This window comes from Tympanuchus pallidicinctus, unplaced genomic scaffold (genome assembly GCF_026119805.1).
Source record: "Tympanuchus pallidicinctus isolate F22 unplaced genomic scaffold, pur_lepc_1.0 scaffold3, whole genome shotgun sequence".
Taxonomy (NCBI): Eukaryota; Metazoa; Chordata; class Aves; order Galliformes; family Phasianidae; genus Tympanuchus; species Tympanuchus pallidicinctus.
Genome location: NW_026294747.1, coordinates 49336818 through 49358101, shown reverse-complemented (window position 1 = coordinate 49358101; position 21284 = coordinate 49336818). Strand labels below are relative to the sequence as shown.

The following is a 21284-nucleotide window of genomic DNA, read 5'->3' as shown; positions in this document are numbered from 1 at the left end:
ATAGTTGCTGGACAATTGTTACATCCAGAAGTTTCAGATCTCTCTCATCTGCTCCAAATAGTGTTGCTAAAACAAGAATATCATCACATCTCCTCTATGGGTTTGCATCCCTCTTGGCTAACACTGGGCTTTCTAAGAGGCGGGGAAGATCCTGGCTCCAGTGTGAGGAGGGATCTCCTCACTGCAGAACAACTCAGGCACAGCTGGTGCCTGTGGTGTGTGTGAAATGTGATGCATGTCTCACAGAAGCTATTAGTAATTAACTCTATGAAACTGATAAGGTTGTCATTGGAACCGTTGCAGCATGCAGGGGTATTTTAATCATTCAGAAAACGGTGAAAATTCCACTAGCTTTTCCCCATTGTTTGTGGTTAAATTGCGTATGGCGTATTTGACATCATTTTCCCAGAGCAGAGAGATTACATAACAGGGCTGGCAGCCTGTAAACATTTCTTCAGCACAGGCAGGAAACAGGTTACATTTCTCAGAAATCATGTGAAGGTTGTTACCGCCCAGAAGAACATTAGTGGATGAACGACTTCCCTGAGGAATCAACGCTAAACTTGTACCTGAAGCATCACCGTGCACAGAAGAGTTTTAACATCTTTTTCTGATAGTATTTTCAGTATCCAGATCATCTGGGCCATGAAGAAGATAAAGAGTTCCTGTGGAGCCTTCATGGGAAGAAGCCACAAGCAGGAGAGAGGGGCCGAGGAGAATACAAAGATGCTTCCCAAGGCCAAGGAGAAAGAAAAGCAGGAAAAAAAGTGGGCAGAAAAACTGAAAAGCTCAGTCAAGAACTTGGTGGAGACTGTTCCTGGCAGGAAAAAGGCAGCTGCAAAGGAGGAAAAAAGCGAAAATGAGGCAGGAAATTTGCTGGCGATGGAAAAAAATATGAAAAAAGAAAAGGGAGAAATGCCTGCAGGTAACCTTGAAACTCTCTCTCTCCCCAGTCCCAGATTTTCTCAGCCTCCTCCAGCCCTATAGACTTGTTTTTGTTACTTTCTGGAACAGGGCCTTTAAGTTTTCCTCCTCACCATCCTTCACCTAACTGATTGTCCTTTATGAACTGTACGTTCTGTGAATGTTCTGTGACTCACTTTCCCTAAGCCTCATACACATTTCTTTTTGCTGCTCTTATTTTATCTCTACAAAGACTCCTGATACATCTTGTAAAAAAAGGATGATGTACGTCTGACTTATACCCTGTAGGGTGTGACTGTGCTGCTCTTCCACAGAGTTGTGCACGGATTAACTGGATGAAGGAAACCTTTCCTATTTGCTGTGTGTGTTGAGGCAGGAGGAGTGCAGCTCGCCCATTGCTTTGCTGGAGATCCTTGCATTAACCTTTCCCCATTTTGTGTCATGTTCTTCCCTTCAGTCCTGTTTGATTTAATCCTAACTCCACAGAGGAGTTATTTCATAGAGGAAAATTAGGATACGTGCAAAAAAACAAAGCAAGTATCTTTCATCTTTCACTCGACACACACCCAAAGCAGCTTCCTGAATTGATTCCAGTGATCGCAGTGCTTTGTCCTGTTAGGCTTTCTGTGCAGAAGATAGAGGATTCCTACTAGGTTCGACTTTGAGCTCTATGCCCTTTCAGATGTTCTTTCTGTAATTCCTTTGCTCTAAAAAAAAGGTACTTTCCTTTGTGAATTATAGAATCATAGAATCATAGAATCACCAAGGTTGGAAAAGACCTAAAAGATCACCCAGTCCAACCGTTCACCCATTCCCAATAGCTCCTACTAAACCATGTCCCTCAACACAACGTCCAGCCTTTCCTTGAACACCCCCAGGGTCGGTGACTCCACCACCTCCCTGGGCAGTCCGTTCCAGTGCCTGACCACCCTTTCTGAAAAGTAATACTTCCTCATGTCCAGCCTGAATCTCCCCTGCCGTAGCTTGAAGCCATTCCCCCTGGTCCTATCACTGATGACACGAGAGAAGAGGCCGACCCCCAGCTCACTACAGCCTCCCTTCAGGAAGTTATAGAGAGCAATGAGGTCTCCCCTGAGCCTCCTCTTCTTCCAGGCTGAACATTCCCAGCTCCTTCAGCCTCTCCTCATATGGCCTGTGTTCCAGACCCCTCACCAGCTTTGTTGCCCTCCTTTGAACACGTTCCAGGGCCTCAATATCTTTATTGCAGTGAGGGGCCCAAAACTGGACGCAGTACTCAAGGTGAAGAGTTATTATAAATAAACCTGTATAGCCCACAAGAGCAGGTCTGCTGGGATGATCATGACAAGTTGCTGCAGACAGTCAGCAGCTCAGTGAGCCTGAAGGAGAAAGAAAGAGAGAAAAAGGAAAGAACTTGAAAGTGAGAGCTGCTTATGCTGAACCTGAAATGAGGTTCTTTTGAGTAGAGTGAGGATTTTTGGGGTAGCCATAAATTCCATACTTCAATATGAGGGTATTAAAGCAATGGAGGCGTGAACAAGCATCAAGCTGAGTTGTTATTCTGTCTATTGCAGAGGAAATCATCTGTGGATTAATTGAGCAAGGAAAGTTTTCTCAAGCTTGCCTTTGTATTTCTCGTCTGGAGCAGCCTGGGAGCGATGGTGTGGGAAACTCTGAGTCGCTTTACACTCTCCTGACTGAACGAATGTGGACTGCTGTGAGAAAAGCACTCGATGGGAGTGATGGGATGCTCCTGCAGCCATTGCAGTCAGTGGGTGAGTCACTGAACTGGCAGAAGCAGAAGAAAGAGGAGTGGCTTAGCAGTGAGCAAGGGATGGAGCCTGCTTCCACATGGCATCCAAACTTCTGGGAGAAAGATCTGGAGAAAGAACTAACACAGTACTGGACAGCCCAGATTCCCCATTTTATTCCCACTGGTGACACAGATGATACTACACTAAAACAGCATCTGAGTCAGCTGGAAACAACATTCCTCCCCAGCCTGGAGCACAGAAGTGGTGCCTTCAAGGAGGCAGGACTGCTCATCCCCTATACCTGGTGCTGCCATGCCTCTTTGTTCTCTCACCTTTCTGCCCTTACTGACAGTGAGCACTGTACCTTCAGCCAACAGCTCTTAGTTTATGAATGGTGCCTAAAAGCATATAAAAGGTATGTCTAGAGGACATCCTGTGGACTACTGTTTGCTGCTTCTCTCTCTCACAGCTTATCTGGCTTGCAAATTGACAAATTGTTTCTGTATTTCCTTCATTAGTTTTGGGCCATGGGAAAAAATATAGCAGATAATTAAATTCCTACCCAAGTTTGGGAGAACAGATGTAGCTTGCCCCATGATCTGAAGAGCAGCATACCCTGGACCCAGAATTCAAAGCCTTGCCCTGAGAATGCATTGTGGCTGTCAATGAAGCCTGAACCTACTTCCCTTTCTTGTGATTTCTTTGTGTATGGTGATGGTAGATGAGATGTTTGGTTCTCTGTGATCATGTTTGACTTTGATACTAAATAGCATTAGTCTAAAATCATAATCACAGAATGAATCGGGTTGGAAGGGTCCTTAAAGCCCACTCAGTTCCAAATACCTGCCATGGGCTGGCTGCCCCCCACCAGCTCAGGCTGCCCGGGGCCCCATCCAACCTGGCTTTGGTCATCTTCAGGGATGGGGCACCCATGGATTCTATTTATGTCCTACTCGTTTTCAGAACTTTTGTCTTATTTGGTTGCTTCCATGCAAGTCTAGAGCTTCTCTGTTCTTTGTATAATTGCACTCATAATGATCGGCTGCTAATCAGTTACTCAGCTGGGCTTCTGAAGGAGGGAGGAGGTGTGATGCACATCAGTGCATGCTGTCCTCACACATATGGGAGATGTGAGGTCAGGATGTATCCCTCCTGCTGCTTCTTGTTCTTCAGTAAGCTCAATGGATTGCTGAAATTATAAATTCTGCTTCTCTTCTTTCAAAAAAAAGCAGCCTGTGACTGTATTATCAGAACATAATGAAGAAAGTGAAAATGAGAATAGGAGAGATGCCAGACTGACTTCAGGGGAAAAAAATCATAACTGTTTGAATTCTCTCTGAACACAACTGCAACCTTAGTAAATGCTCATGTGGAGATGCACTTGTCCTGGTATACAGGTGCTTTCTCTTACAGGCCCCTTTCCAGTTAGATGGAGCGTATGACAGTGGTGCAATTGTGCATATACAGAAGTGGGTTTGTGTAACTGTGCCCAAGCCCAAGAAAGAATGCAGAAGTAGTAGAGAAAAGGAGAGTGGGAGATCAAAGAATCATGGAATCATTAAAGTTGGAAAAGATCACTAAGATTTTCTTGTCCAACCATCAGCCCATCCCCACCTGCCCACTAATGAGGAACAAGAAGTGTAATTGGGCTGCAAGTGCAGGAAGGAAGAAAATAAAAAAACAATAGTCAGGAAAAGGACATGAAAGGGATCATTGGACACAGTGGGGCTGTGCCAGTATTGTGAGCACTGCTGAGTGTATGCTGTATGCCCTGTATGTAGGTGGGAGGGGGTACCAGATAGGAGATAGCTGCTAGGGCTGAGCTCTTGCCTTCTGCATGCAGGGGCAGCGGGACGTGGCTGGCACCCAGGCAGAACTCCCAGCATCCTGATGTGCAGAGTCTCACGTGGATTATCCTGAAAACAGAAGAAAAGCTACTTGCAGTCACCCGGGTAAGGACTCAGTTATTGAGGATGCTGGATTTGCCTGATATGTGGACCCCCTCACAGCCCTCTCCAGCCTTCTGGATTGACACTGCTGAGGCTATAACAAAGATTACCTCCAGACCCCAGCACAAGGAAACATGCAGTTGGTGCAAAGTCCTTCTGTAAGGCGTGAGTAGGGCAGCCTGCCTTACAGTCCCACAGGTAGCCTCTGCTCAAGGGCTACAGCACCTCTTCTCTTCCCAACTCTCCCTCTTTGAGGAGTGCTGGCTAGGTGTGTGGAATATCAGTAAAGCAAGGAAGATGTATTATAACAGTGGGGAGTCCCAGAGGAAACCACAATGTTTGAAAAACTCAGCCTGGCCTTTTTGATTCAGCTGATGCCTAAATGAAAGACCAGAAATTCTCGCCCTCCTCTTCCCTCTCACTTTCCCTCTCTACCTTCTCCCCCTCCCCGTGAGCAGATTGCTGCATCACCCTCAGTAAAGTACTCTAAATTGCAGTTTTCCTTAATTGCCATTCCCCTAGAAGCCCTAAGGTAGTCATAAACATGGGGGCAGAAGCACCAGCTGGTGACAGAATCCTTAAACCCTACTGATTTCAGTGCTTGAATCTGAGCCTCTTCATGGGCTTATCATCCTAAATCATCACCCTGGGGAAAACCATGTGATCCTAAGGGCTTATTTTAGTACTTATTTCAATGAAGGAAATGACTACAGTCAGGGTAGTGCTAGTGAAGTTATCTCAGAGCATGACACTGAGACACTGACAAACTCGCAGAGCTACTAACAGTGAAGGAGAATTGAACTTTTTATTTTTTTCCCCTAATATTATGACTGGGGGAAGCTCTGTAACTATGGGCATTCTGCCTTCTGGGCAAATCAGCCACTGAGCAGGCTCACCTAGATCTGGTGGTGGCTATAAATACTTGTGTGATGCTCCAAGCTGGCTGCATTTTTTGCGGATCTTACATGTCTGCCCAGAGAGGTGGTGGATGCCCCATCCCTGGAGACAGCCAAGGTCAGGCTGGATGGGGCTCTGAGCACCTGATGGAGCTGTGGGTGTTCCTGCTCATTGCAGGCTTGGATTAGATGTCCTGTAAAACTCTCTTCCAATTCAAACAATTTTATGCCTCTATTATTGTGAATTATCTCTCAGCGATCATAATATGTAACTGTGACTGTAAGTCATACAGCTCTGGTTTTGCCACTTCAGTGGATGACTTTATCCACTGAAGAGTGGCTAAAGAAACAGAACAGAATGAGCAATAGCCTGCTTCACCCATCACCTAGGTTTGTCATGGGGAGTGCCAGCTTCACACTTGTGCAAACTCAAAGCATTTTCAAAAGAAGTGAGTGATGAGAGCTGTGACCACATCAGAGGGGACTGCGAACTCAAATGTCACACAAGGTTCAAAGCAGCTTCCAAGTAGCATTGCGGGGAACATGGTCAGCTCTGGGTATGGGCAGTGGTACCTCAGCATTGACATGTTCAGGGCAAGAGGCCTTTCTTTGTGCCTTTTGAGGTTGAGAAGTTGGTGAGCTGGTAATTATGATGTCAGCGATGTTGTTGGTGGATCATCCCTGTCCTTGCTGCACTGGCATTTGACATGAGTGCAGGGCAAACCTTGCAGAGAGAAATTAGGGTTTGTTCTGGTACTGAGAGGTGGGAAATGAACTTTCTGCCCCCTGCTTCTGTGATCTCAGCTCAAAACTGACTCTTTGTCCAAAACTAGAGATGGCAAGACCTGACAGACATTCCTGGACAAAAGGAGGGTTTATAACTATCTGAAGTGACTATACAGCGGCTCTGTATCTTCTCTTCCTCCCCATATTTTCTCAAGTAGACAAAAGGAGAACTGAGAAGTGAATGTGTTTTGTATAATTGGGTTAAGTTGATGCTGCTGTCCAAGTGAACAAGGCTCCCAACAGCCTTGTTTGCCTGTGCTGTGCACTCCTGCCTGCACTGAACATCTCAGCCCATTTTGACTATTTATTAAGTAGGTGCAGGTTCTCGAGGTTGTTAAATTCTCACATGTTTTAAAACAGGAGTTGGACAGATGAGAGAGGAGCAGGAGGAAGCTGGAAGTTATTTATGGCTCTGCTTGTTACATCAGAAAATCTGGTGCTCTGTTGGTGCATGGGGTGCTGGTGTCATTGCAAGGGCTACAGAGGGCAGGCTCACATCACCTGGTTCAGAGCAATCAGGTGCTCTGCTCAACAAGTTATTGCCCTGCAGCAAGTAACTGTGTGCTTTGTCCCATGGTGTTGGTTAAAGCTGCTTTGCAGCTGGGGTGGGCCGGAGATGTTGGTGCAGCTCAGCATGGATCTGTTATCTCAGCACATTCTGCTCAATTGCTTGCAGTCAGGTGATGGCACTCTGAAAGGAATTTTTCTTGGACTGTTTATAAGCATTTGTTTGCCTTTGTTTAACACTTTGAAGTGAATGTGGCAGAGCAGTTTTGGATACACTTTTGATGAAATTCTTAAGTGACAGCCATGAATTTTGTAATTCATCATCCAGAAGAGAAAAACAACAGCAACAACAACAAAAAGAGGAAGATCAGGCTTTACATTTTTTCAATTTTTTTGGTGAAAGATGCAGAAATGAATGAATAACTAAGCCAGGCTTTTGAATGTAAAGCTTCTATAAAGGTCAGATCATGTTTTAAGCAATGAGCCCTTTCTCTACAGTGTTAGTTTTGTTTTTATAGTCAATTGAAAATAGCACAAGCCAGCCAAGCCTTTGGAAATTTCCCATCACACCACCTCATGGGGCTCATCTTGCTGTGACAGTAGCTCTAAACACAAACCCGACTCTATTGGTACTCACATGTCCCTGGCTTGAGCGAGGGAATGCTTTTCATTAGAGCTGGCTGGTTTATGTGGTACTGGTTGGAGCTAGGAAGGGTGGAAAATCTCAGCTACAGTTGCTGGCAGGCTTTGTGCCTAAGTGTTGATTTGCTGCGTGGGCACCTTCACTGAAGCTGGGCTAGCTAGGGAAGGCTGTAGATAACCCGAGCTGACACGGAATGAAAGGATGCTGCAAATCTCTTAAACTCAAGCAAACAATGTAGAACAAAACAGGACAATGTTATTGGGTCAGCTGGAAAATTGCCAGGCTTTGGGTTAAATGAGATGGTCAAAAAACAGAGCTGAAATTCATCTAGTCCAAATGCATAATGAAAGGCTGGGAAACCTAAGTCATTACAAATGCCATCACATCTCAACTGTTCTTTCTTTATTATAACAATAATATATATGTTTGCTTTTTTTTTAGAAGGAAGTAGGGAAAGCCCTGAACAAAGCCTTTAATACTGGGGAAACCCCTTGCACAGATGCTGCAATCATTCAGGTAAACTGGGGAGGAAGTTGAAAAGCTCACATCCTTTGGGGCAGTTGCATTGTTGCACGCAACTGTGTAGGTAATTGAAGAGATCTGGTTTTGTGCTCAGCTCAGTGCATTAGGAAGCTTGCAAGTCAGCTGCCACATTTTAACTGCTTCTCTTGGCTCTCACACATGCTTTTCTCCTGAGTGTTTGGATCAAGATCTGCAAAAGCATTGAAGCAAATCCTGGGGATTACACCTGGCAGGAGCTAGATAGACGGCAGCTGATAGGGCTCTAACATCAACTAAGATGCTGTAGATATGGTGGTCCTATCTCCAACATCTGGCCATGTCTCAGCCCTGAGGGTTTGGCTGTGTTGTGTACACAGCTGGTAGGTTTGAGTGTTCTGTGGTAGATGATGAAGAGATCAGATAAAATGGTCTCATTTGGACCAGATAAAATGGTCTCAACCCTCATGAAATTGTCACTTCCTCAATTTTCTCAGGCTGACTTCCTAAAGATGAAATAGAAAATGAGCACCATGCTTTGGAAACTCATCAGCTGTGGATTCCTGGCACTTTGGTGTGGTGTGTTTTTTCCTGTCTCTTCTGGTAAAGGGACACATCTGTTCTGAGCAGTGGAAAAACCCACTGATGTCACCCTTTGTGTCTTGCTGACTTCCCAGAGCATTGAGAGAGCACAGCACATGAGTCTGTCTGTCTCCTTTTTTCCATCTGCCTCCCTCCCCCTTGCAAGCTTTTGTTTCCATAGAGCAACTAATGGGCAGCATTAAGTTGCTACCAGCTCAAGTCTGCCCAAGGTGGGCTGGGCTTTAGCTGCCTGGCACAGCCTGCCTGCTTGTAGGCACCTGAGCTGTATCTCTGTTCATTGCATAAAGAAAAAAAAAAGACTTTGAAATCCACAGATGTTAACAGAGAAGACAAAAACAGCCCAGCACATCAGTGAGAGACTAAAGGAGAAGGTGGAAGCTGTATGCCTGGAGGAGTACCTGAGCTTCCTAGGCAGGTAAGGGGGATGCTATTTTCCCTGTTGACATGTCCTCAGTGCTCAGCAGAATGAAATCCTGGTGAAGCCACTGGCAATCCTGTTTTCAGATCCTAACCACAGCCAGAAAGAGGGGCAGCTTCATGGCTGATGGTCAGGGTTGGCTCTTCCTGCCCTGCCTGTGCTTCCCACGCCTGGTGCTGCCTCCTGGCAGGGTATGGTGAGAGCTCTGCTCTGCTGAGCTTCTTGGTGGATGATGACTACTCTGTCCTCAGCTTTTGTCCTCTCGCCATTTCTTCATACTCCCTTCATCTGCACTTTGACCTTAGGCATCCTCCTACCTTCGTATCCTGCAAAGCAGAAAAGGCCAGTGCTGCTGGTTGAAGATGAAGTAATTCAGAAAGAGACACGACTTAAGATCCTTTTGCTTCTCATGATTTAAGATCCTTTCCTTCTCACATTATGAAAGGAAGGAAGTTCCTGTAATACACAATTGTTCAGGAGCCACTTACGAGACTGAAGCCACGATGAAGCGATCAATAGACTTTGTGGGTTGTTTGTGCATGCCAAGGCTTTCAGTGTTCTGCAACTTCATCAGCAAAGCCAGAAGCAAGTGTTGCAGTGGCAGCAGCAATGATAAAATGAACCTTCTGCCTCTTAATCTGTGGAAGTGGCACCCAGGCAGCTCAAGGGCTGTCCCCATCCATTGCTGTGCTCTCTCTCCTCACCAGCTGGGCAGGACAGAGACCATCTTTGCCTTGCTCCAGGTCCTCTTTCAGAGAGTGAAATTTTACACACTCAAAATATAAGCAATCACAGAGTATTTCTTCCTTTTGCTGCTATCTGACACACTATCAGATGTGTTACAGAACACACCAGCTTAAAAATATGTCACCCTGTTTTGATTTAGCTATGAAAACAAAGTAAGAAGCATTCTCCAGCATAACGGCTTCCATGGGATCTCCAGCAGCTTGCAAATCATTGAGAACTTCAGCATTCTCAGGTAAGGAACCAGGCCCTGGTGGCATCTGAAGTGAAATGAACTTTCTACTTTCTGATTTTCTTCTAACTCTGTTGAGGAGTTGGCTTTGCCTCCAGCTGGATGTGGAGCTCCATGCACACCACATGGTGAATGTTAAGTATGGAAGGAGCTGGCTATGGCCTTTGTCCTGGCCAACCCTCCTTTGACCCTAGGCATCTCCCTCCCTTCCTATCCCTCATTATCCCTCATTAGGAAAATTCCATAAATTGCACTGAGATGCATGTGATTCTGTACTTCGAGGTAAGCCCACGCTCAAGTGCTTTGCTGAATGAAACCCTGTTGAACATGCCAGGATTTTCCTGAGGCTGTTTGGAAGGAAGGAAGCAATAAAGCACAGAAGGGTGGGGGAGGCTTTTTGCACCTCCAGACTAATTTCAGAAGTGTTTGCAGCAATAGAGAAAATGAGCTTGCTTCTGTTCTTTCTGTGTAAAAGTATCTGAGGATCTCCGGAGTCAGCGAAATGCCCAAATCCACCATATGCACAGCACTTATTTGACACTGGCAACTTGCACTGAGCCTGTAGCTGTTTTGTTTGTTGTATGTGTATATTGCTACTGCTGGATCCTAAACCGAATACTTATGAGACCCTTTTATGTAATTCTTTACAGTGATACTAAAAATTAAGTTACACATTGAGCTTTTCCAGAAAGTAAAATGTCTGGTTTCAAACCAGTGATCATTATAGCTGGGTTTTGCTCTCTTGAAGACTGTTCTGATGGAATACAATTGATCACCTTGTATTTGTAGAGTGTCAGTGACACAGAATGCTCACCAAGCCTCCATTTGTCAAGGCCTCTTAATGCCTTCTCATTTTTGGAAATACTATCTTCTTCAATCATCTAAGCTCACTGGGTACAGGAAGCATTTGTGTGTGTTTGAGCTTATGTGTCCTTGTGACAACATCTTAATAAGAGCTGTCCTAAAGATGGGAGCGTCACTGTGGGTGACCGAGGCCCTGTGGTAACCCTGCACCTGAGCATGTGCCTATTCAAGTGTCCAGGCAGTCATGCTGGTTGCAGGGGGAAGAGCTTTGATGTGAGAGAATACCCTGACTTGATCTGATCAATTTTTTTATGTCCTTTTTTGTTTTTATGCAGAACTGTCTGGTATAAGTTAACGTACCTTTGTAGTGCCAGCACTGATCAGGATGCTAAGATACAAAGATTTATAGACAGGATGGAAGATGAGATTACGGAGCATTTTCTGCAGACAGTCACTTCTGAAGTCAAGGTATTGGAGACCCATGTTAATACTGAATATTTTCATTATGTCAGGCAGGCACCCACTTCAGTGGGTATAATAATACTTGGTATTGTGCTAGAAAAAAGTATCCTGTACCACCTCTGGGGACCTAGACCCCAAGAATTGAGTTTCACTTGAGCAGAATGCTATACATTCTTAGCAGTTGGGTGTCTTCATTTGGCAGCGATAACTCACAAAATCCAAGATGGTGGTGGGTAGTCAGGAATTAGACCCAGAGAAGCTGTGGATACTCCATCCCTGAGGGCATTCAAGGCCCATTTTTCATAGTTTTATGTCTTCTAGGTTTGAGTTTAAGAACTTAATATATTCTTCCTGATTTTGAATTGTTTCTGTCTTTCATGTTTTGCTTTTATTTGAAATAAATGTACAGGATGCTGCAGCTTGTGGAGGTGTCTTTTTTTTTCTTTTTTTTTTTCTGAGGGTAGAAAGAGCAAAAGCACAGCAATCCACATCTGTAGCCTGTGTGATGTCTCCACATGTGCACTCTGACTCTGCCTCTTTTCCTCAGGGAACATTGAAGGATCACTTCAGAAAGAGTGACAGTGGTTTCACATGCATCCTCGAATTCTTAAAGCAAAGCTTTTTGATGTTTAAGAAGAAAAAAACAGACAAATATCAGGTAAGAAAAAAGGAAGAAAGTAAGAACAAGATATTCAGAAGTCACTAAAACTAGTCCATGAATATCTACATGCGCAGTATTCCAACAATAAACTGAACTCCCATTTCTTCTATTAATAGAAGGCCTGTTACAGATCTAGTGGTCTCAGTCCAGTCCCTCATAGTTGGGCCTCTACTTCCTCATGACAGTAGAACCTATCTGTAACCTCTCAAAGAAACCAAGAAGAGTAGAAATGAGAAAACCAAATGTATCTTCCAAACAGAGAGTGGTCTCTCATACTGCAGTTGCCCCAGTACCACTTTGTTGGTATAAGTGTTGAACTCCCTTTCTTCTCTTTCCTCCAAGTTCTGCAGGCTTTTTGTTGGTGCTGATTTTAATTAACATTTTGAAACATGGAAAACAGTAATTGGATGGAAAAATTAGCAGTTATTCTGCTGTTGTTCAGAGCCTGTCACTGGGTGTTATGTCACATTAGTGCTGGGGTAAGCAGTGGCTCAGCAGTGGAGTGCTGGGCCAGAGCCATCTGTTTCTTGCTTTGTCTCTTTTGGACAGGGCTAGGGATGTCCTGTACCTTTGGACTGCAGCCTAAAACTGGACTGATTTCCACTGCTAATGAAAATGTGTTTTCTCTGCAGCAGCCCATCACCCCTTAGAAATGTTCACTCTCCCTCCCTCTTCAAGCACTGCTTGGTCTTAGCACTGATGTTTCTTAGCAGGTTGTGGATGGCTCAGAAGTATTCATGTGAGCTCTGTGCCCAACCAGAATGGTGTGCCCATGGGTATGGCCAGGGGACGTGTCTAGCAGGGATGTTCCAGGGGGACTGGATCTTGCTTTGTCTGTAGTCCAAGCTCTCCCAAAGCTATGCTGATTGCTAGCTTGGTGCTAAGCCAAGTGTTACCTTGCTGCTCTAAAGGGTGAGTGGAGCTCAGCTAGCTAGTCCCTTTGCTTTTGGTTGGATGTTTCCACACTTATTATCAATGTTATCCACATGCAGCTTGGAGTCATCCACATACAGCTTGTATTACACCAGGGATGCTTAAGCAGAGAAATGGGACATCCTTCTGCATGGGCCTTATATCACCTGCCTATACTGGTCAGAATCCTGTAGGTACGGTCTGTTCCTTGTTCATTATCCAGCTGAATATAGAGGAGCTAATTTGGTCTTCTTTGCTGTGGAATAGGCCCTTGTCAAGTCTGTGAACAACATAATTACTAACGAATACGTGCAAGCCCTCCTGACCACTTCCAGGAAATTGTATGTGCAGAGGAGGAGGCAGATTGTCAGCAAGATGGAAGAAGATCATAGGATGCTGCATACCATCTTTAAAGAGAGCTTAGTAAGTCTTTGATATGGTTATGGTTTTGCTCTGTCATGAAGAATGGTACTGGAAGAGAGCGAGGCTCTGAGAGCAAGAGACAGGCTTAGGAAGTCTTAACCACAGTGAACCTACTTCATAGAAATGAAAATCAGGGGCTGGAAGACAGTTTTTCCTATCTGCCAGAAGCTTTTAGCTTGTAGTTTTGAAATATGTGACTATTCACATTTCTACCACTGAAATAAGAATGAAATACATTCCTCTAAATTGGAAAGACAGCTCTAAGGCTGTGAGCTCCCCCAGGCAAGCCTTTGTGCCATAGCACGTGTACGCATGAGATGGAGTGTCTGAAGAGCTGTGCTCCTGCCTTGTGCTTTCCCTCTAGCCTCTGGAATGAAGAACTGAATCAGCTGCTCCACATCTTCACCTTCTCCATGGATTGCCCCATATGGCTGCTCCTCACTGGCCATGGGATACAGCTGTTTTTGCTCTCCCGTTTGGCCTCTTCCCCCCCTGCAGACCTTTCCATGGCTGCTGCTAGCTGCCTGTGCTTTTTTAACTGAAGATCTGCCTTTCCTAGAGTGATCAGAGATTTACCAGTGTTGCTGTGCTCAGCATCAGCATTGGCTGAAATGTGCAAGGACAGCTGGCTTCATAGTATAAACGAGATATGAGAAATCTAATTATCTGCCAAAGCTCTATGCTCTGCTTGGGTGAAAAAAGCCTGCATCTAGTTAGTACAGTTCCCCTCGTGTCCCTGGTCTATTCTCTTTCTCATTTGATGTAGATGCACTGAAAACCTGGGGGAGGAAATGCATAAGCAGCTTGCAGGGGGCAGCCTGATACTTGGTCGAATGAAATACATGGTTATGCATGCAAACTATGTGCTCCATTGCAGACTGAATTTATCGTGCAGCTTCTGCTCAGGCTGCACCTGCTCCTTGCCCACTTTGCTCTCCCTTCCACTCTGTCTCAGAACACATTAGAAAATACCTTGCTTCTTTTCTCAGAGCAATACATGTCCTAAACAATACAAGCATTCAAACACTGCTGACAAGCCGCCTCTTCTTTGTCTTTTTAGATTGCAGGCTGTTTACTTCCGACCATTCCTGTCCACATAGCACTCAACAAAATCTGACACCTAATTAATTAGCATTTGGTAATAGTCAGCTTGCCAAATACGAAGTCTTACAGTATTGGTGCATTAGGAGCTGAGTACAGTGTGTGCACTGTGCTGAGCTGAATATGTTGTGTGTCTGCAGTGCGGAGGAGGAGAGAGAAGGCTGTCTGCAAGTATTACTATTGTTTTTGATTTATATTCAGTGCAGAGATGTACTGCACAGAAGATCTGGTCTGCTGTTTCTAATGCCCCATGGAGAATCTGGGCTTCTCCTGGCCTGGTTTGGCAGCCTGCTCTCCAGGTTTGCTTTGTCACAAAGTCTCTGTTGACGCGATGGCATCAATAATTCAGAGAGGCAATTTAATTGCACTACAGTACCAATGAAAAAATGTGAACAACATCCCTCATTCGGCAGCTCATCCGCATTCTGCTTCCCTCAACTTTTCTGAAAATGCTGTGTGTGTCTTGCTAGATTTTTGAGGCTTTTTTCTTTTGTGTATGCCAGTTCAGAGGGAGCTGGCCAGGCACAGCACCATGCTCAGATCCTTCACAGTGCTCAGCTCTGCTTCCCTTTCCAAAACGCTTTTTTTGTCTGTTACAGCATCTGCATTACCTCACCTGCTGATCAGGGTCACTCTTGTGTCCCTAGGCTGGTTCTGTGACTGCTGTCACATGCTGGCCTGCAGAACTTTTCCAAAGGGTGAGATAGCCTTTGAGGGAGTGCCTGCTTTGGGAAAGGAAATGCAGAAGGGAATTCTGTGCTGCTGCAGGTAGTCCCTGAGCCATCCTGCAAACCTGAAAGCCTGTGCTTTCTCCTAACCAGGAGGGTCAACATGCTTCTTGTGCATGCACAGACAGTCCCACAAAGCTCCTAACCCATGGAGTGAGAACCTGAATGTGATATGAGGCCACCTCCTAACATACATTGCTTCCTCTGCTCTGAACACTCCTTTGCTTCTCTTCCCAGAGTCCCGTAGCTGGTACTCTCATGGATTCCATCGAAGCAATTTTAGGACTTATTCAAGCTCCTGATGCTGAGGGGATGAAAATAGCCCTGCTGCCTGTGCTCAGACAATTTCCTGATCTAAGGTAATTTGTTTACGTAGTTTCTGCACAGATACTTGCCACCAGAACAACATCAGCCCTGTGAGATATTCTCTTTGCAGTGTGCTGGCCCAGTCACAGTGCTTATTTTGAATGCACTCCATTCTTCCTATTTGCAAATGTAGCTTAATTTGGTTTTTAGTTTTGCCTGACGTTGACCAGTCGAGCTGAGATGTTCCTCCATAAAAGTGAAGGATGGAATGAAATGTCTGTCAAAAAAGCAGGAGCACTGTGGAAAAATAATGCCTGAATGAACAATGTACAGGCTGCACTGGTGCACTTTACAATACCAGCACATGTGGGCCGAATGCAAGCTTCAGGAGCATCCTCAACTCAGGAATTTCATAACTCCCAAGCACTTGGCTTTTGGCTTTCACATTTCACCAGCTGTTTTCTAGGAGTAACTATTTCAACCTAATCCAGTGAGAATATACACTTCAATTTTTCATAGGAAGTTGTTAAAAGAGATGAAACCCAACTTTTATTAGGAAGGTGAGATTTTAGCGAACTGTATTTGTTTCAAATCCTGTTTTTCATTATATCCATCTTGAGTTCTGATGTCTTTTGCTAGGGACTGTGTTTTTTCAAGTTAACATTATTACAGTGTAGAGCACTCTGTCACAGAATGCTCTTAAGGCCAAAAGCGTGAATAACTTCAAACAAGGAGCAAACAATTTGTGGTAGATAATTGTCTTAGTGCCTATTCAACATGACAGTCATGATACAACCCCTAGCGAAGGAAGTCCCTTAACTGCAGTCTGCCAGAAGCGAAAAAGAAAGACAAAGAGATCATGTTATGCTTGGCCTGGTTTCCATATTCTTTTCCAAAGTATTTGCTTCTTTTAAAGAAGCAGGACTGAGATAAAAAGATATTTATCTGGTACAGCATAAATTCTTATTCTCTTATTACACACATATATATGTATACACACGCACAATATATATGATCAACAAAGCAGTGCCAGGTAATTCCATGTGAGGAGAGGAAAGAAATGATAGATGTTTTCAAATGATCCAATATAGAGTTACCCCAAATCCATTATGGAAGAGGTCAATCTTTTTCCAGGCGTAAACTGAGGTGGAGGATTTCACAGTTTCATGTGCACAGAGCATGGGACCTTGGAGTTCAGTCATGTCACGCACAGCCGTGGTGTTATGGCCTTGCCCGTTCTGGGTGGCCAAAGAGTGTAAAAAACTGCTCAGTAGGTTCTAACCCTTGGCCTGGCCCAACAGTGTGAAAGCAAACCCTTTCCCTTAGCTCTTTCATTGACATGTCCTCTTATCCTTTTGAAAAGGGAAGAACATCTGAACACATTGTTGGACATCAAAGGGTCGCTCCACAAAGAAGATAGAGTTGCTTTATTGAAGATACTTTGTGATAACTGTAGGAAAACTGAAACAGAAAGCAACTTGCTTTTTGAAGATATAGAAGTAAAACCTGGAATGTGTGAACGCTGTCCCTGCTTTTTTTGTTAGGAAAGGTAGGTGTGTGTGAGTGTGCTTGAGAGTGATGTGCACATGCATAGGCATGCCTGCTTCCAGGAGCATGGAATGCCTGTGGCTGTAATATCACCTCTCTGAGCTCCTTGTTGCTATACACTCCATGTATGCTTTCCTTCTCTGCAAATTTCCACACCATGAAGCATCACGTTGGAAGTGGTGAAAGGAACTGAATGCTGAGAAGTGTGATTCAGCTTTCAGCAGCAATAAAGGAGAAGACAGGGCTTTTCCTCCCCATTCCTCCCTCCTGTCTGTGCATCTCTGCAGCAAGGCTCCTTTCCCTCCTAGCCTGTTATGATACATGCACATGTAACCAGGCAAGCTCTGGTGCATCCCCACTTTAAAAATAGCCTTCAGTGGAGAGCATAGAGCTATTTGTTTCACTTGAAATAATCTCTAACTTCTTTTTAGTCTGAATTTGTCCAGCTTCAGCTGGACGGAATTTTATCTGTGCCATGCCAGAGCCCGCTGCTATCAGAAAGCTGTTAGATTGTCACCAGTCACCTTCTGTTGGTTAAGCTGAATAGATCGAGTGTCTCAGGTTGAAGAGTACAGTCTCTTTGCACCACCTTCTCCTCTGCTCTCCCATGTCACTGTTTATTTATAGTTCTCCATGTTAGCAGAGCAAGGATGAGTTACACAGAGCTCTGACCTGGGGCTCCAGGCACAAGCAGACAGCAGATTGCCCTGTTATAAGGAATAGAAAGCAACAAGAGAAATGATTAATAAGCAAGCACACTTTCCCCTTATAATGAAAATTGATTCAGATATAAGTGGGCTACCAGTCACCCACTTGTATACCACTCTTTAAAGTACTTATACGTAGCACCACTTTTGCTTTAGAATAGATGTTCAGGAACACGCTTTTAAGATACTGTAAATCACTTAATCTCCTATTTGCTGAAATCCCCTGGGTAAATAGGTTCCCAAATCCCAGAACTGGCTGGGCTGCAATGTGGCAGAAACGTCTGTGCTACAGATCGGTAGTCGCATTCCAGCTCATATGTAGCAGTGAAACTGATTGTGGGATGTGCTTAAGTAAAGGTGACCTTGATTTACAATAAGGGCAGTGAGGCACTGGCACAGGTTGCCCAGAGAGGTGGTGGATGCCCCAAGCCTGGAGACGGCCAAGGTCAGTTGGACGGAGCTGTGTGCACCTGATGGAGCTGTGGGTGTCCCTGTTCAGGGCAGGGGGGACCCTTCAAGGGTCCCTTCCAACTCAGAGAATTCTGTGATTCTATGACTGTCAACACGTGAACACTGATAAAGTTTAATTCAGGAGTCTGTGAATAGAAGCAATGTTTCTGCTGTTTGCCTCTTGCACGTGTTCTGACAAGTGCTGTTTTATTACACGTCTTTTTTCTTGCTTTCAGTCAGACCTACTGTGAGAAACATGAAGTTCTCTCTCCCTCATAGCAGTATCTGCAGTCACAGCTCCTGGAAAGCTTCATGGACTCGTGCAGCTGGATGCATGAAGATGTGTGGCAGCAATGGAAGCCAGAATTCCTGCACTTCTGCAGGAAAACCACACGGCCCAGATCCTAATGTTCTATGCAATGACCAGGCAGAAGTTGACTGGGGTATGGCTGAAAGACATTCCTTTAAACTTGCTTAGAGAATGCTGCTTAGCTGAGTCCTGGTGGTTATTCCCAGGATGCGCTATCATGGTGTGGAGGAGGAGGAGGTTCCCCTCTGCCAAATTTCTGTTATACAGTCTCATGCTTAACAAGGGACTGCTGCACCATACAGTGTCCTAGCAGATGATACAGTATGATAACCTGCCCCAGGGCTCTCTGTAGAGCCTAGCCTGTGGGAGCACTGGGCAGCTGTGGGCATGGTGCAAGATTCAGCCCTTGTAAGCCTCACCTGATAGAATTGTGACCTTTCCCTTGTCACACTAAGGTCACAAGCCCCAAGAGTGGGAGCAGAAGATGCATCTGTCCTCGTGTCCCTTGCTGGGATGGCTCATGGCAGTCTCTTTGTGGGATGGGGAGCTCTTCATGTACAAGTTTCTCAGCTGGTGCTGGAGCACTTTTGCATTCATTTTTGTACCTCAGTTACTGGAAATTTCTTCTTGTTGTGTGAAGTAGCTCCTTTGGAGAGGGAGTGAAAGGCCTTGAGGGAAGTAGTCAGTGAAAGGAGCTGTTTGTCCCAGCCTCTGGGCAAGGTCTGTGCTGTTTTCAGATGTAGATAGGCAGTTCTGCTAAGGAAAGCACTAACTTTCTGGTTATCTATGGACTGTTCACACCCTCAAGCTGAATTGATTCAAGGCCCTCCTTTAATTTAGGTCATTATAGACTTGTTCCTCTCCGGCCATGTAAACAAGAAAAAAGCTCTGCTACCTCAGATCTACTGTTGCTGTTGGCACCAACACAGGCTCTTCTCTAATAGGAAAAGGGGAAGTCTGTGCATAACCTGCAAGCTTGCAAGGCTGGGGCCACGTCCAGCTCCTGGGCTGTGGGATAGTGCAGGTCTGAATGGGTGCCACCACGCTTTGCAGCACCATGCCATGCCAACAGCCCGTTGGATGTGCCAGCAATGAAGACACATCTTGGGGTGGCTCTGCAGGTTGGTGGACTGCTGTCACAGTGTGCAGTGCTGTGCTGGGAGTGCTGACAGCCCTGTCAAGCACGCCGGGTCATTTGTCCTCCCGTGCTGCCTAATTGCACATTTTTTCAAGGGCAGGAAGTGATTACAGCCCCAACTTTGTGACAACGGGATTAGAGGCAGCCTCTGTTTATTGGAATTTCAATCAAAGAACCTTCCAGAGAAAATAAATAAAAGCCCCTTTGACATTTTGATCGCGTCTGGTCTAAAAATAATTCCACCGCACTTGAGAGATTCCTGCCACAGACATTTTGATTGCCACATCCATCTCTTCCACTTGACATTCACAGGCAGAGAAGGGTATGTTCTACTCGTGGGCAGAGCTGAGGAGCCTTCGGGGATGGATTTGACCTGTGGTGGAATGGCTGGCAGTCATCTTCTGCTCTGCATGCTTGTATAGGATAAGCGCTGCTTTCAGTAATGCCTCTTAATGGCCTGCATGGCATCAGACTGTGGACAGGGCAAATAAAGGCTTGGCTTCAGGAGGCAACCTTGGGTGAGGAGCTTTGTCCACCAGGTTGAGTGCTGGTGGCATGTGGGAGGCTTTCTTGACCTGGGGTGTTCTCTGGAAAGGGAACGGGAGGACAGGCAGATGGCATGGAAGGAACATCCTCAGCCACCCGCAAGCCTGCTGGGGGGAGCAGATGGTATGTGGGGGCATGCTGGGGGCTCCCAGGAGAGGAGGTGGTGAGGTCCTGTGTCACACAGGTGGTGTGAGCAGTGGGGAGGGGGTGTCTGGGGTGGTCAGGCAGGGAAGGGGAAGCTGTGAGCATGGGGGGTGAGCGATTTCTCTTGTTTTGGGGGGATTTAACCCACTTCACTGTGAGCCCTGACATTCCTATATGAGCCCTTTCTAGGCTTCACCCCAGGCTGGGGTTAAGGCGCTTGGGTGGGATTTGTGCTGCACTCAATGGAGGGCAGGAAAGCAGGGTTGCATTCAGGATCTTCCTGCAAGATTATTCCATAGCCTACGGAGGTAAGCACTGCCCTTGCTGTCTGATTTGCAGGGCCTGCTGCCACCCCAGAACTGCACTGAGCACTGCCCTGGTATCTGGCAGCTCCACCAAAGCACAGAGCTGCTCAGAACTCAGCATCCTTTTGCAAGGGCTTTCTCCTACTACACAGGGACCACTTGGTTGTGCCATTGCCTTGCTCACCCGTGTTATGAAGAATTCAGAGGGCAGTGAGGCCCTGGCATTGCTGCCTGGAGAGCTGCAATGCCCCATCCCTGGAAGTGCCCAAGGCCAGGTTGGGTCAGGCCCTGGGCAGCCTGAGCTGATGGGAGCAAACAGCCCATTGCAGGAGTTGGGGCTGGATAGGCTTTAAGACCCCTTCCAACCCAACCATTCTGTGATCGTAAAGGTGCACACAGACGAGAAACCTTTGCTGAGGCCTCTGCTCAGCTCAAAGGGGCTGGGCTGGGTCCCCCTCCACCCGGGGACAGCCCGTGCTGCGAAGGGTCACGCAGTTGGTGCCACCTGGTGGCTTTCGAATCCCCTTCGGCTTCACAAGCAAGTATTTGCAGGGGGCCGCGGCTCTCTGTATCGCTTTGTTCTAGCACCCATCACAGAGCCTCGCAGGGTATCCTAACAAAGGTAAAGCAAAGCTCCCCGCACAAACGGCGTCCCCCAGAGCAGGGCGCCCTCCCGTCCCTTCTCCTGCGGCCCCGGCTGCCGCCGCCAGGTGGGGATACGGCCGCGGGAACGCGCCGCTCCGGAGCGCCCAGCGCGGGGCTGACGGCCGCCAGGGGCCCTTCTGCTGCTCCGGGCAGCGCGGGGC

At 46.1% G+C, this 21284-nt stretch overlaps 1 protein-coding gene across 8 annotated transcripts in view; it reads left to right on the top strand.

Moving 5' to 3' along the window:
* Positions 1-21284, top strand: part of LOC128085926 (exocyst complex component 3-like protein) — a 55718-nt gene that overhangs the window by 16556 nt on the left and 17878 nt on the right. For 3 of the 8 annotated variants that reach the window (XM_052693934.1, XM_052693933.1, XM_052693935.1), the window contains 12 exons: positions 618-925; positions 2478-3072; positions 4501-4609; positions 7880-7954; positions 8854-8954; positions 9844-9936; positions 11073-11205; positions 11747-11857; positions 13040-13195; positions 15262-15383; positions 16694-16879; positions 18272-19699. In XM_052693934.1, coding sequence (XP_052549894.1) covers positions 646-925; positions 2478-3072; positions 4501-4609; positions 7880-7954; positions 8854-8954; positions 9844-9936; positions 11073-11205; positions 11747-11857; positions 13040-13195; positions 15262-15383; positions 16694-16874 — 1956 coding nt within the window. In that variant the 5' untranslated portion in view covers positions 618-645 and the 3' untranslated portion in view covers positions 16875-16879; positions 18272-19699. Of the gene's footprint in view, positions 1-617; positions 926-2477; positions 3073-4500; positions 4610-7879; positions 7955-8853; positions 8955-9843; positions 9937-11072; positions 11206-11746; positions 11858-13039; positions 13196-15261; positions 15384-16693; positions 16880-18271; positions 19700-21284 lie in introns of those variants that run through there. The other 5 variants (XR_008209167.1, XM_052693936.1, XM_052693939.1 and 2 more) reach the window with 5 other exon arrangements.